The 14,391-nt window shown below is 45.0% G+C and overlaps 1 protein-coding gene across 1 annotated transcript in view; it reads right to left on the bottom strand.

The window, feature by feature from the left end:
* The window catches only part of Etv6 (ETS variant transcription factor 6), a 245,338-nt gene that overhangs the window by 130,925 nt on the left and 100,022 nt on the right, over window positions 1-14,391 (bottom strand). The window contains 1 exon segment of the mRNA XM_052720472.1: window positions 9,025-9,154. Coding sequence (XP_052576432.1) covers window positions 9,025-9,154 — 130 coding nt within the window.

Below are 14,391 nucleotides of genomic sequence, written 5' to 3'. Positions count from 1 at the left end.
TCCTCCCAGGGATCCTCTCTGCATCTACCTTGCATCCACAGCTCTTTAGCAGTATCATAGCTCTTGATCAGCGTACCCACTGACAGTATCTGCAGTATCTGTAGCTCTATTACTGGGATGCAGTAATGCCAGCTAAGAGCTATTAGCATCCTTGATCTGGAGGAAGCAGAAAGGAGACCGATTTCACAATGAAGGGACTTATTCTACCCTCCCAGGCTGGAAGCAGGGATGTGAGGTGGAGGTGGCTGACAGAGTTGGGAGTCTACACTTGGCCACGGGGTCAGAGTCAGGACCGGTTTAAATCCCCAATCTTGCTACCTTGCTTCAGACGAGATTAGTAAAAGAATCCCAAAGCACTCATACTCGGCACAAGCAACTGAGAATCCAAGTTCGCCTAGGACAGCAGTGACACCAGGAGCTTTCTGCTAAGATCTGCTTCTGGAAGGACACAACTGTCCCAGTGATTCCTGCCAGAAATCTCAAGAGTGAGTTACAGAGGCAGGTGCACTTCAAGCACAGAGCAAAATGGGAGAAAATACATGCTGCTTGAGAACGGGAATTTTACTGTATTTGTATAAAGTCAGTTCACCAATATTTTTTTTTCTTTTTGAGAATGAAGAGGAAGTGGAGAGGTCAGGGGACCATAGGACAAGCTGACATCACACAGGATCATTATCACACCTGCCAGGAGGGCCAACAGACATGGGTGTGAGCCTGCCTACAGTTATATGGATAGGACTCTTCAATCTGCAGGACCTTAGCCTGTCAAGAGAAGGCCAGAGAAGTCCTCAGGATTAGAAAAACCTGAAGGGAGATGGCAGAGAGAAACAGAGTGGAAATGAGGTCATCTTCTGTTGACCAAGTCTCTTCATAAAACTGACTCTCAATGTCTCTTACATCTTTCAATGGTTCTGTCTGCCATAACCCTTCTATGTGGAGTCCAAAATAAATCAGACATCTCTGGGCTCACATATTATGATGGTTAATTATGATTGTTGACTGTACTGAGAACTGTTTAAAGGACCTGAAGTTAGGTGGGAGATGTGGTGAAGTCATCCTGGTTAAGAGTTGGAGGGGAGGAAGTCGGGGTGTACTGGATCAAAAACACATTGTATGGAATTCCCAAGAAATTAATTAAAATATAGTTGAAAATAGAAAAAATGCTTAGGGGATTCATGAGGCACACCTCTGAATGTCTGGGGGACATTTCTAGACACAACTGCATCATTAGGGCTCTGATCTAATGGCTGGATGAATCCCTTGACAGATTAATATGATGGCATTACTGGAAGATGGAGAGAAACAGAAGGTGGGGCCTAGAGGACAGGGACAGGTGACTGGGGACAATCCCTTAGGACCACATCTTGCCCTGGCCTCTTCTGTGCACCTTTTTCTCTGCTTCCTCCCTTCCCCCATGAGGAAATTCCTCCTTCACAGGCTCTCACTGCTATCATGTTCCACTTCATAACGGGCCCAGAAACAGGGCCAGAGACCCGAAACCGTGAACTGAAACACACCGTTCCTTCTTTAAACTGTTCACATCAGGTAGTTGGTCCACAGCAGCACAAAAGCCTGGGTGACATGCATATTTACCCCCGAAGCACCAGGTAGGGACAACCAGCTGCCAGTGTCCTCTAAATGCCTAGTTCAGAACTCCGGACAAAGCTGATACACAGGAGGTGGCTGTGCTTCCCCTCTGGATCCCACCCCCAAGAGCCAGGGCAACTCTGTCGAAGCTCATGCTGGAGGAACTGCCTTAAATGTACACAGGCCTCACTGCATGAAATGTGAAGTGAAAGAAAAGGTCAATAAACCTCTGGTTATATGTTTAAAAAGAGAGAGAGAGAGACATCTATAAATAGCTGCATTTATTGAAGCTGCTTCCTTATCAGGAAGCATGGAGCTAGGAATTAACGTCTGCCTGCATCGGAAATTCTTTCAGACAGCACACCCAAAAAGGAAATTTCCCTTCCAAAGCATCCTGGCTGTTATGCTGTGGACTGCTGTACTTATTTATTTATTTTTCTCTTTGAGTTATCTGAAGCAGCTAAACTGGACCCTTGTGTTGTCCCACGTGCTGCTAGGAAAACTGGGTCTTGGAGCATTTGGATGCACAACGTGGAGATACCCAAAGGAAGGTTTAAGGAGAAATAAAGATAAAATGAAAATGTCAGGAGCTTGACCAACTTTGCCAGAAGTCAGTGCTGCTTTAAGACACCGGCTGGGAACTGGCTCTTCCCCATGCCCTTGCCTCAACTCTGGTGGTGATGTCAACACATGTCACAAGCAGTTGTAAGGAGAGGCCACCTCTGGATCACTGATGAGGGCCAAGGACCTAGCAAGACCTGACAGATCTAAGAAGATGAGAAGGGAAGGCCAGGGAAAGAGACTACAGTTCCAGACTGAGGGAGTTTGTCAATCATGGGGGCTGCCAGAACACAAATCCTGCTTCTACTGTGAGTCAAGACAATCATCCTCAATACTATGTCGGCAAGCTCGGGGTCCTTTCCCTAATGAGAGCAACAACCAGCAACATGCATGATACCCAATAGTTTGAAAGCGAGGAAGCCGCCTATTAAGTTGCAGAGATGCCCACAGCAGACCACTCCTGAGTTACTTTCCCTCCCTGTTATTAGACAGTATGCCAGTGTTACACATACAAACTCTGACATTTACAAGAACCTCTTATCAGCACACGTTATTAGAAAGCTAGTCTTGAAGAAGCTGAATCCTCTACTCGGAAGACACTGTCCTGAGACTGACGCCCATTCAGACTAATCCTATAACCATGTTTTTTTTTTTTCAACTGGAAACTCCAGGAGACAGTGGTGGTCCCAGCAGCCAGGTTATCTCGGTAAAACACCGTTCAATATGAATCACTGGTTGTGTCCCACTCTAAGAGCTGGTCCTCTAAGGCCTTTACATCCAACCCTGCCATTTGGCTGCTGAGATAAACTGAATCTCAACCTGATACACCAGAAAATGAAGAAAAATGGACAGCACAGCAGCTGGACAGAACCAGAAAGAGTCCTTGTAATGGGACTGCCTGACACATTTCCCTCCTCCTTCTGAAAGGGAGATGCTAGCCTGATGGAGGCTGAGAACCTATCAGTGGCCAAGTGGCATCTCTAGAGCCATGCCTGCCACTGGACCCTCTGTCCATCACTGTCCATCCATTTGCAGATTACTTAATTTTCCAGTCTGTATGCTTCCTGCTAAGAAGGCTAAAAGATACCTTGTGAAGCAGAAATCATGCTAGACCCTTTCTGTCCCTTGTGAACCTGGACAAGTCCATTGACTTGAGGCCAGATCAAGAACACTTGCTTACCATCATATGATTAAGTAATATGTACATATGCATCTATTTTCTTTATAACACCATAAAATATTAACCATGATTATATTTAGCTCTCATGGCTGTCTCTGCTTTTGAGAACAAGTATAACTTCAAAGTGTATAGAACTGTGGTTCCAGCCAATTAAAACAGAGGCACCACATCCTTCGCTGTGTGCAGGTTCTGGTGGAGTTCGCTTGCCATGCAACTGTCTGAAACCCAGTCACTCTGCTGAAGATGCAAAGCAGCACAGTGGGTGAGCAGCGAGGCTCCCACAGGAAGGCAGACAATTAAATTATTAAAAACGCACAAGCAGGAGTAGTAATGTAAGAATTTTAAAGATTCACAAGTAAAGGAAGGAGAGCCAGGGGACTATTTCTGGTGTCCTGACTCTAGAAAACACAGGGCAGTTATTATGGCTATTTATTAACCCACAACATCATAAACCAAAGCCCTATTAAATATGACGAATGAATCCTGGGTCCCGATGTTTTACTATCAACTCATAGGGACTGAGCAAGGCCAAACAGACAGAGTAAGATGCAAAGTCTTCAGGCAAATGGCATTAATGTCGACCTATGATTAAATGTGATTAAATCAACTAAACATGAGATGATCATGTTTAATAGAGGTTTAAAAGAAGGCACTTAACTGTTTAGATTCTGCTCTATACATTTGAAACCCATTCATCTTTCTACTGTACATCCCAGCCTGGACTTCAGTGTTTGAGGCCTGGTACTTAAAGGGCTCCTATGAACATTCTGTGAATCTGTTAAGGTTTAGATCTTTGGATCTCTAGAGAGTCATATGCCAAAAGCTTGGACACCAGCCTATGATACTATTAGAATATGGTGGGACCCTTAGAAGGTGGGGCCTAACAGAAAGACGCTAATGACTGGAAGGGGCTATGGGAACCCGGATCCTTCCCTTTCCCGCTCGTTGTCTCTGTCTTTGCTTCTTGGAAGCTATTGCCTCATCATGATGTTCTGCCTTGCCGTGGGCCCAGAACAGAGCAGTCGGTGGCCACAGATTACAGACTACAGAAGCATGAACCAAAATAACATTCTCAACCTTCTAAGTCTATTTGCTTAGACATCTGGTCATAGGGATGCCAATCGTAGGGAGCAGCCTCTGCTGGGAGACAGTGGGAGCACCTTGCTGTGCCTCACTTCCTGGCAAGGTGACAAAAGGTAGCTTTCCGGCAGACTAAGTCCCTCCTTCACAGGGTAAGCCCCGCCCCCCACGAGAACAGGGAAAAGACTTTCCTTTTCCAGACAATGATGAGGGCCAACTGTGAACCTGACCCAGCACCCCTGGGGTCCTTCAAGGGTTCTCCCATCTAGGAAGGATGGTGCTCGGGACAAAGAAGGTAACTTGTTTTTCATGGCCTGCTTTGACTATTCTCCAGCCCTTTCACCCTCGGGCTTACAAACGATTCAGCATGCTTTATGGAAGAAGGAAGGAGAAGAGGAAGAGGGCAAGCATGCCCTTTCTATCCTCTGCACAAACATTAGCCGTCCTCCAATAAACAGAGAGGTCAGCAGCAAGACTACTAAACAGCATGCAGTTCTGGGCACTGAGGACCAAGGTGACAGGGACTCTTCCGCCAAGACCTGTATGGCCCCTGCATCTCCTTTCAGCACCTCCTAACCATCACTTAACACTTTGCATCATTTACCACTTCGCTTTTATCACATCTGTTAACATAAGGCAAAGCCCCTCTTTTTACCTCTCCAGGCTGGGGCTTCAGTTTAGACTTGTGTTTGTGAACACAGTGGCGAGGCTCTGTGAGAATCCCAGCTATTAGATTCCTGCCCTCTCCCTTCCCTAATCTTCCTTTGACTTAAGAATGAGAGAAGAAAAGAGAGTTAAGAGCGAGGTTTAGCTGGAGATAAACATCTAGAAGAAGCTACTGGAAGCAATCAATAGTAGCCTGGTACTTCTTTTTAAACAGGCCTCTGAGAACGCTCCAACCTCGCAATACCATAAATGTCCTGCTGCTGTCCCGGCTCTCATACTCTTCCCCGTACTTTCCATGCACATTCTACTGGGAATTGTCTGGAATCCCAGATCAAAACAGCAGTAACTTAATTCTCTTGCTATTTTTTCTTTCTTTTTTTTTAAGGTTTGGAAACTCAGCTGGGATGCATCTTCAATTGTATGGCCCAACTTCACAGAGTCAGAGACCACTGAGTTCCTCAAATACAGTAAGGAGCAGGCAATCCTGGACTAGAAGAAGGAGGAGGGAAGCTGGGCTAGCTCGCCTGGAAAGCCCCGGCAGAGGGCAGACGGCAGGAGCCTGGGAACCTCTACTTCTAGAGGATTCATTCCAGATGTTGAAACCAACCATGACACAGCAGGGCTCCTGCAGACTACCATGGAGAGCTATCACTTAAGCTGGACTGCCACAGCTGAGACATTTAGGCAAAACCACTGACTGCCCTAGCATGAATCCATAATTTACTGATTATCCCCCAGGCCAGCAGTAATGTGCTACAACGCCACAGTGGGTAATTATCTTGGTGAGCATCCATCCACCCATCCATCTATCCAAGGGAGACACATGAGTTCTCTATCCATCCATCCATCCATCCATCCACCCATCTATCCAAGGGAGACACATGAGTTCTCCATCCATCCATCCATCCATCCATCCATCCATCCATCCATCCATCCAGGGGTGACACATGAGTTCTTCAGCAACAGAACAATAGTTCAGAGAATGGGTTCCAGTCACAAACCCATTCTGGGGCCATATCAGTGCAACTGGCCAAGTAGCAACCCTAAATTTACTCATCCATGTGAAATATATGGGTTAAACATATAGCTGCACAGTGGCATTAAGAATCTAAGATGCAGGATTAGACAAGACTGAATTTGAATCTTGACCCTGCGATTCTACTCGTTCCGTGACCAACACTGAAAAATTACTTAAATTTTTGAAGCCTTAAGCTAGGGATAAAGCTCTGTGGTAGAGTGCCTGACTAACATGTGCAAGGTCCTGGATTTGATCCCTAGCATTGCCCAAAAAATAAAATAAAAATCTGTATGCCTTTATGTATAACATGGAGATAGCCTTTATGCATGGTATAGAAATAAGCAGAAAAATCTACCTTTACAAATATTAAAGTGAGAGTGAAATAAATAATTTATATATACAAGACTTCATATAGTGCCACAATAATTACAGTAGACATTATTAATTTTATTTGCTTGTTTTGAGACAGGGTCTCTCTATGAGCCCTGTCTGTCCAGGAACTCAATTTGTAAACTAGGCTGGTCTTGAAGTAACAGAGATTCACCCGCTTCTGCCTCTCAGTGCTGGGATTAAAGGCATGAGCCACTGTGCCCAGCTTATTACTAGTTATTCTGATAGTGTGCTGCAGCTGGTGATATGCTGGGAAGGAGGAGAGAGGTGGCTCAATAAGGAAGCTGCCTTCTCAAGGAGAGACTAAGTATTGATAAGGAAAGATAGTTGTAGGTAAGGATGATGATGGCGGAGATGAGACCCACCATCGTTAAAGAAAGAAGGACTGTTAAAAGTGCTCTCGTTTCCAAAACCAAACATGAAGGAAAGAAAGACTGAAATAAATGACCAGCTCACAGAGAAATGGCAGAGCAAGCTCAGAATGAAGATCCAATTGCCAGTTCAGTCTGCTTGTTAGCTTGCTAGGCTTTGTTTTTCTACGGTAATTTCTACAGCAAAGAGCTCATGTATGTTCAAAGGTGTCCAGAGGCTTATCAAGGGGTTAGGGTCCCTCCCGGGGGATATAAATATAAGAACAGAAATAGTTTAATGAAAATTCACCCCATTTGGGATAATGGTCTGTAATTTTTAAGCTCCATGGAAGCAGGGGATTCTGCTTTCTGCACCTCTGTCCCTGGGGTACCTAGGACAGTGCCTGGCAGAGCACAGGCTGCCAGTAATGACTGGAAAAATAAGTAAGTGAGACTTGGTAGAGGTGTTCTGTCTGCATGGCATGAGTATGCTCTCCCCGAGGTGAACAGTCCTGAAGTAAATATCCTGGTCACAGGACGACGCCTGGAGGCAAATTTGCTATTGCTTGCTGCTTCTTTTCCAGTTCTGTCTGCTCTACTGGTGCCGAAACACTCCCACTTTGTAAGAATGACCCTGCCTGCCCCTCTACAGACACAACCTCTGCTTTGCAAGATCACCGTGAAGGGTGCAATGGAAGATGAAGCTGTGCCTTTTACCTCCCTGCTCAAGATATGAAGCAGGGCTGTCTGGATCACAGGAGGCAACACTATCTACACACTGGCGGAGGAAGGAAGGATTCCAGTGCTCTCAAAGCCCCAGATGAATCCCAGCAGTAAGCAGAAGGGATGACCCAGCAGTACTGTCCAAGATCCACACCCACCCCCCAACACAAATCATGCATCCCCTGTCCCCAGTTGTTCCCTACTCTCAACAAGCCATCTTCTGAGGAGGGCCAGATAAAGAAAGTAGGACAACCTGGGGACCACTATTATGCCAAGGGACAGTAAGCATGACTATTTGACATTCGCGTCATTTTAAGCTCCGTAGAAGCAGGAAATTCTGCTTTCTGCATCTCTGTACCTGGGGTACCTAGGCTTTGGAAAGGCCTAATGCAACCCCAGTGCCCTTTAGAACTTGGACATGTGCCCTTCAGACAACACTCAAGCCAGAAAAACTGGCATTTTCTTGGACACAAGTGATAAGGTTGGGAATCAGGTGACTCATTTTCTCTGGACGCTCCAGTCACATTTTATCCCCTGGGCTAGGTACCAGCAGATGAGGAGCAGACAAAAAGGACACAGCAGGGGTCAATGCTTTGGAGACTAACATTGGTCACACAGGCACGTTGGTCCCAATGCTCTGCCGAGACGCAGTTGAAGACTGAGATGGAAGGGGATGGAAGCAAAAACAGGTGTGACCTGGGGGAGAAGGTGAAGCCGTTAGGGCAAAGTATGGCCAAGAGAAGGGAGAGAGGGAGCAGTAGATGAGCTAAGACAAAGGAAAGACATGTGACGGTACACAGAAATGAAGGAAAGGAAAGCAGCCAGTATACGGAGAAACGGAGGGGAGAGGGACCTTCGAGAAGGGAGGCTGTGGCTTAGAAACCAAGTGGGGGTCACGGGAGGGGGTGGCGTGGCACGGGAAGGTGCTTTGCCAGGCAAGCCTGCGTTCATGCCTCCTCGGAACCAATGGCGGAAGAAGAGAGCCAACTCCCCAAAGATGCCCTCCGATCTCCACATATGTACCTTGGCACACACCGCAACACAATCCTTCCCCTCCACATACACAAATAACTTTTAAAAGCAATGAGTCTGAATCTACAACTGGACAAAAGAAAATATGAAGCTGGAGTAAGTATGAATTTAGAGATAAAAACTTCGAGGGAAAAAAAAAACAACTCATTTGGCCTCTTAGACTACTACATTAACACTGTCATATGTTAGGTATTTCTACCTTTTTCCCCCTGCAATGTCCTTATCAGATACGAATGAAAATATTGAGAAATTACGGACAAGAATCTCAAACTTCTCAAAGCCATTATGAGGTGAGGGTCAAAGATTCCAGGACAGCTGGCCAAGTCCCATGAACACCATCTCAGGCCCAGAGCTTCTCTCCTTGGGATCCACCTGGCTCAGCATTCTGTCAGTTCTTCCCCTTCCCAACCCCCATCCCCTCGAAGGCAAACACTCACGCAGGTGCGCTGGCAGGTGGATCGAGTCTTCCTCCATCCTGAGCGCTCGAGGCACTGGAACATGAAGTGGAGTCGAGGAACCGTAGCTTGCCACTGGACTCTCCGGAGGTGTGTATGAAATTCGTTCCTGCTGTTAGGAAAAGGGGAGGGAGAAGAGAAAATGAAATGTTGCAATGGAGGTGTGAAACTCTGAGCAAAAGGCAGGAGGGGCATGTGGGACGTCAGCCTGCCCAGAGGTCCCCAACCAGAGGTGTCCAACCTTCTGAAGTCACAACACGGCCCTGTCCTCCACGACTGTGTTGAGCCACACACAGTTACCCTGGGATATATGCAGCCCACTGGCATCAGATTAGACAAGCCCTCAAGTAATACCACCTTTTAAATACCTTCTATTTTTGATTTTAAAAACAAAACAAGCAAACAAAAAAACACGGGAAAGGTTAAAAACTGGGTTTTTGGACTCAGGTCAACAGGTGCCACACCAGCGGTTTGTCCCCAGAATAAGGAGGGGCAGGGTGAGCAAGTGAAAAGAAGAGGTCTAAGAGTCGTTTTTTCAAAGCAACTCCCCAACATTATTTTCCCAAGTCACATACTGAATGTCACCAATGCATTCAAACCATGCTTCTTCCTCTTCTCTGGCAACGTCCCCAGCTTCTAATCAGAGTATGATTCTACACTCGAATCCAGCAAGAGTGAGCTATCCCAGTAAGCGGGAAAATGATGATTTCTAAGTCCAAAGACTCAGATCTAGATTTGTTTTTGGTCTTCTTTTCTGAGAAATGGTCTCCTATGGCCCAGGCTGGCCTCCAAATCCTGATACTTCTGCTTCCATCTTCTGAGTGCTGAGATTACATACATGTGTGACCATGCCTGGTTTTTCAGCGCTAGGGACTGAACCCAGAGCTTCATACATGCTCATCAACTAACTGCTTCGCCAACTGAGCTATAGCCCCAGATGATCTAATTACATTTTCTATCACTATCTCACTATACCAAAACCACAGCCCCAAACAGCCAATGTTTAAAAGTCTTTCCTTCCAAATCCACATGAGCAAGCATCCCCTTGCTCCTTCCTCCTCCCTGTCACAAGCAATTATTTCCTTTCTCTCTGAAGTATTCCAGGGTCTTTTAAAAACTATTTGACAATAACTAAAGATATTTGTCAACTGACAAGGAGATGATGCATGGGGCTACAACAGATCCACCATTCAACTTCAAACAGTCAGTATTTACTAGATCAGTTAAAGCCAACCGAGTGACTGGAGAAGGGTTGTTATAACAGTAACTTGAAAACAACTACTGTGTTCAGCAAGAGCAGCTCCAGTCTACATACCAATAATCAGCCTGACTTGCAGTCCACCTCGAAATCTAACTTCCAATGGTGCCTGTGATTTAGCTGGACAAACAAAAGAGAGAAATACAAGGTCCAAAAATAAGCTTGGAGGAGAGATCAGTAAGTTGACACTATGAAAATACAGTTCAGGAGCAATAGCAAATTCTAGATTAAGGTGAGAAAGCAGGGCTTGGCCAGGTGTGCATACTTGTAATCCCAGGACTTGAGAGGAAGATACAAGAAGTTCAGAAAGGCCAGCCTGGGCTACATAAGACTGCCTAAAACAAACAAACAAACAAAATCAAAAAAGGATCCCTACATTTTGGAAAGACAGGTCTTTAATACTGTGTATTTCATCAAATGGTAAGGCAAAGGAAGGGAAAGCCAGGAGTCCCCTTGGCCCTGTAGCCAAAGTCAAGCTTTTCTTCTGCTCAGAGCCTGGAAAGTTTGGTGGTGGGGATGGTAAATTTCAATTTAAAATGAAAATACACATATTATAGTTTCCAGATGGAATCACCATACCTTGCCTAAGGCATCAAAAGGAGTATCTGTTTAAACATGCATCATTGAACGATCCTGGTAAGTTCTCAATCCAAGGCAGGCCCACAGACCTAAACTGGATTTCTATATCAACCAAGATGTCTCAAGATACAAAACTTCCAATTTCCCTTTTTTAAAAAAACAAAACAAAACAAAAACCCGAGACACTGACTATTTCAAGCAATTCTAACATACAGATAAGCTACTCTTTTTGGTGTCTGCATGTTTGCTTTGGGGCCATGTGGGGTAAGAGAGGCAAGAATTGCGTGTATTTACATAAGTGAGACTACTGATGGAGAAGCCTGGTACAGTCAACGGGTCTTCAAATGGAATGGCGTGAGGGTGAGGAAGAAAAAAAAAAAAAGAAATGGTGTTTCATAATATAATGACTTCTGTCTCAAAGCAAAGACTCACAAGAACCTCACGCTTGTCTGTAAGAGAGGAGACCACTTCATTCCAGTCTCCTACCACGGACGTTTCTACTTTGCATTGAGGGAGATTTACCATCAGCCCACAAACAGGGTCTGGCTGGGTGTCACCTTCATAGTGCATATATTCCTGACAGCTATTTCATCATTGCATTGTTGACTTTGGCGTGCTGTGGTTGCTTTGTAAGTGGCCATTTCTACAAAGTTCCTGGCCTCCCAACTACACTGATGGAGCATGCTTCAGTGCTGGTCCTGGGACCATGTGCAACAATCCCTGTCCATAGGGTTAGATGGAGACATACTCTTGCATGATGAGATCTACCAGCAGCAAGGTAGAGCCTGAGTGGTTGTGGAACGTGACTGGGAAGCTCTAAGCTGATGTCAGGAAGCCCTTTGTGAAAGGTTCAGTGAACACACCCATCCACCACAGGGGCTTCGCTACTTTGACCACAAGGGGAAAAGGCCAGCTGTGCTTTTCAGGCCTTGAGCAACCCATGGGCAGCAATGATTACCTACTGGAGCCCTGGGCTTAGTGGCCTTCAGAGACCCTGGGAGACTGTTACCCGGTATGTGGGCTCTTTTCTGAGAAGAACAGAACAAACATCCGGGAACACCACACTGAAGACTTAATGTACTTTGTCTAACTTCTGGCCTGACTTACACGGTACTCATTCTTTACTCTTTTACTATAGCCATGCACTTAATATCTATCCTGGCCCATCAGCAGCTACCGGCCACTAAAAAACACTAGACACGGTTATCTTATTAGAGACATCTAGACAGAGGGGCTTAAAGGGGACTCACACCCACCATTCTACATCAAGTAGCTCCTTTATTCTCACAACTGCTATTCCTCTTGTTTATCAAAAGAAAAGGTGTCTAGAGGAGTAACTGTTGGCTCATTCACCTCTAGAGAAAACTGCCAGCCAGGTGAAAACCAAAGGCACTTTAATACCGGGAGCACTAAGGACTTTTCCCAAGAGGATTATAAACATGGCCCTAATTAAATTAAATTGTATAGACAGTAATATTAATGCATTCAGGTATTGTGAAGAATAAGTCACGGATGGAAGTCAATGCTGTGATTAAACACGCTGTGATGTGGGTGCGCTATTGCTTAGATGCTGGGGGTGGGAGGGATGTTGCTCTCAAATTTGCAGACACAACCTACCATGCCAAGTTGGACAAAAGGGAAGTGCTGTGATTTCTGATGGGAACTGTAATATCCATGAGGACTGAAGAAGAAGCTACAAAGAACTCCGTAAGGCCAAGAAAAGCGGAAACGGTTGAAGGCAAGGGCTGAAATGTAAATTTCACTAACCACTATAGAAAGCTTTTTAAAATGGATGTTCCGATAAGAACAACTTACTGAATCTGAAATTATTTACATCTCCCTTTAATGCAATCCAAAGCATGAAGGGCTAATGAAGGGTACCAATTTTATTCTGCTTATTTTTAACCTGGGAACTTGAAACGTCCATGTATAAGAGCTCACTCATCCTGTACAGGAAAAATGACATCTTCACTTCCACTGCCCTGCCCTAAGGCCACATGTTCTAGAAGGGTCAAAAGCACAGAATTATTAATACCAAGAGCATCTCCCTCTTCTGAATTATTCAATATAGAGCTCTGTAAATTATGAGGACCCCTCTGGTCTATTCACATACTTGTCCTTACACCATTATTGGAAAAGGTTGACAGGTTGAGTTAGAGCCTACTATTAATCAAATACCTTCTGAAAATATAAACAAAGCATTTTTTTTTATTTTTTATTTATTTATTTGGTTTTTCGGGACAAGGTTTCTCTGTGTAGTTTTGGCCTAGCCTGGATCTCACTCTGTAGACCAGACTGGCCACGAACTCAGAGATCCACCTGGCTCTGCCTCCTGAGTGCTGGGATTAACCACCGCCACCACCACCCAGAGTTAGTCAAAGCATTTTGTGAATCAAGGACAACAGAAATAAAGCCAGTGTTCTTGTGTTATTTCAAAAAGCTTAGATGTCCTTGATTGAGGAATTCTTTCTAGAGACTGCTTCTACAACATTGTAAATGCCAAGATTATATTTCCAATTTGGTTTCTGAAGACTGCATGGAAAGTCCTGAGGAGTGTCCTGGGACTGAACGGTGACTGTTTCCTGGAGTTATGGTAAGAATTCCACCACAGGCACCTCTCATCTCCTGCTTGTTACTGTCCCACCACAACAATGAACATTGCAACGCAGATAAGATGTATGAACAGCAAAGAGATCAGACAGCCAGGTCTCTAAAAGTTAGGGAGAATGCTAATGCTTGTCCTGTAACCAACATCAACAGATTGCACAGAACAAATCCCTCCTCTGACAAGCTATGTTTCGTGATTACTAAACAAGCAGGAATACTCAATGTGATGGTTAATGGCATCTCAAATGCCAACTCAATGAGCTCTAGAGTCAACTGGGAGATGAGACCGTAGGTATGTATCTAGGTAACTAGGGTAATTGAGGTGGGAAGACCAGCCTACTGTGGGTGGCACCATTCCCTGGGTTGTGATCTTGGACTAAACAAAAAGGAGAAAGTAGGATAAGCACAAGGACACTCTTTTCGCACTGTAGATGTGACGGAACCAGCTGCCTCAACCTACTGCTGCCATGATCTCCCTGTCATGATGGAATTTCCATGGAACTGTGAACCAAAATAACCCTTTGTTAAGCTGCTTTTCTGTCAGGGTATTTTATCCTGGCTGCAAAATGATTCAAGATTGGTGGTGTTGGCTTTCACTAAATACACTTTTCATAAGCATGCTTCTATTAACAAGCCATTATCTATACATTATTTTTTGGTTTTTGTTTTTGTTTTTTTTCGAGACAGGGTTTCTCTGTGTAGTTTTGGTGTCTGTCCTGGAACTCACTCTGTAGCCCAAGCTGGCCTTGAACTCACAGAGATCTGCCTGCCTCTGCCTCCCGAGTGCTGGAATTAAAGGTGTGCGCCACCACCACCTGACACATTATTTTTTTTAAAAAACAGATAAATAAAAATCTACCTGCGCCATTCTCTAAGCATTTGGCAACACAGAGGCAAATAAAAAC

This window comes from Peromyscus californicus, unplaced genomic scaffold (assembly GCF_007827085.1).
Source record: "Peromyscus californicus insignis strain IS unplaced genomic scaffold, ASM782708v3 Scaffold_6__1_contigs__length_162567912, whole genome shotgun sequence".
NCBI lineage: Eukaryota > Metazoa > Chordata > Mammalia > Rodentia > Cricetidae > Peromyscus > Peromyscus californicus.
This window is presented reverse-complemented; position numbering and strand designations above follow the sequence as displayed.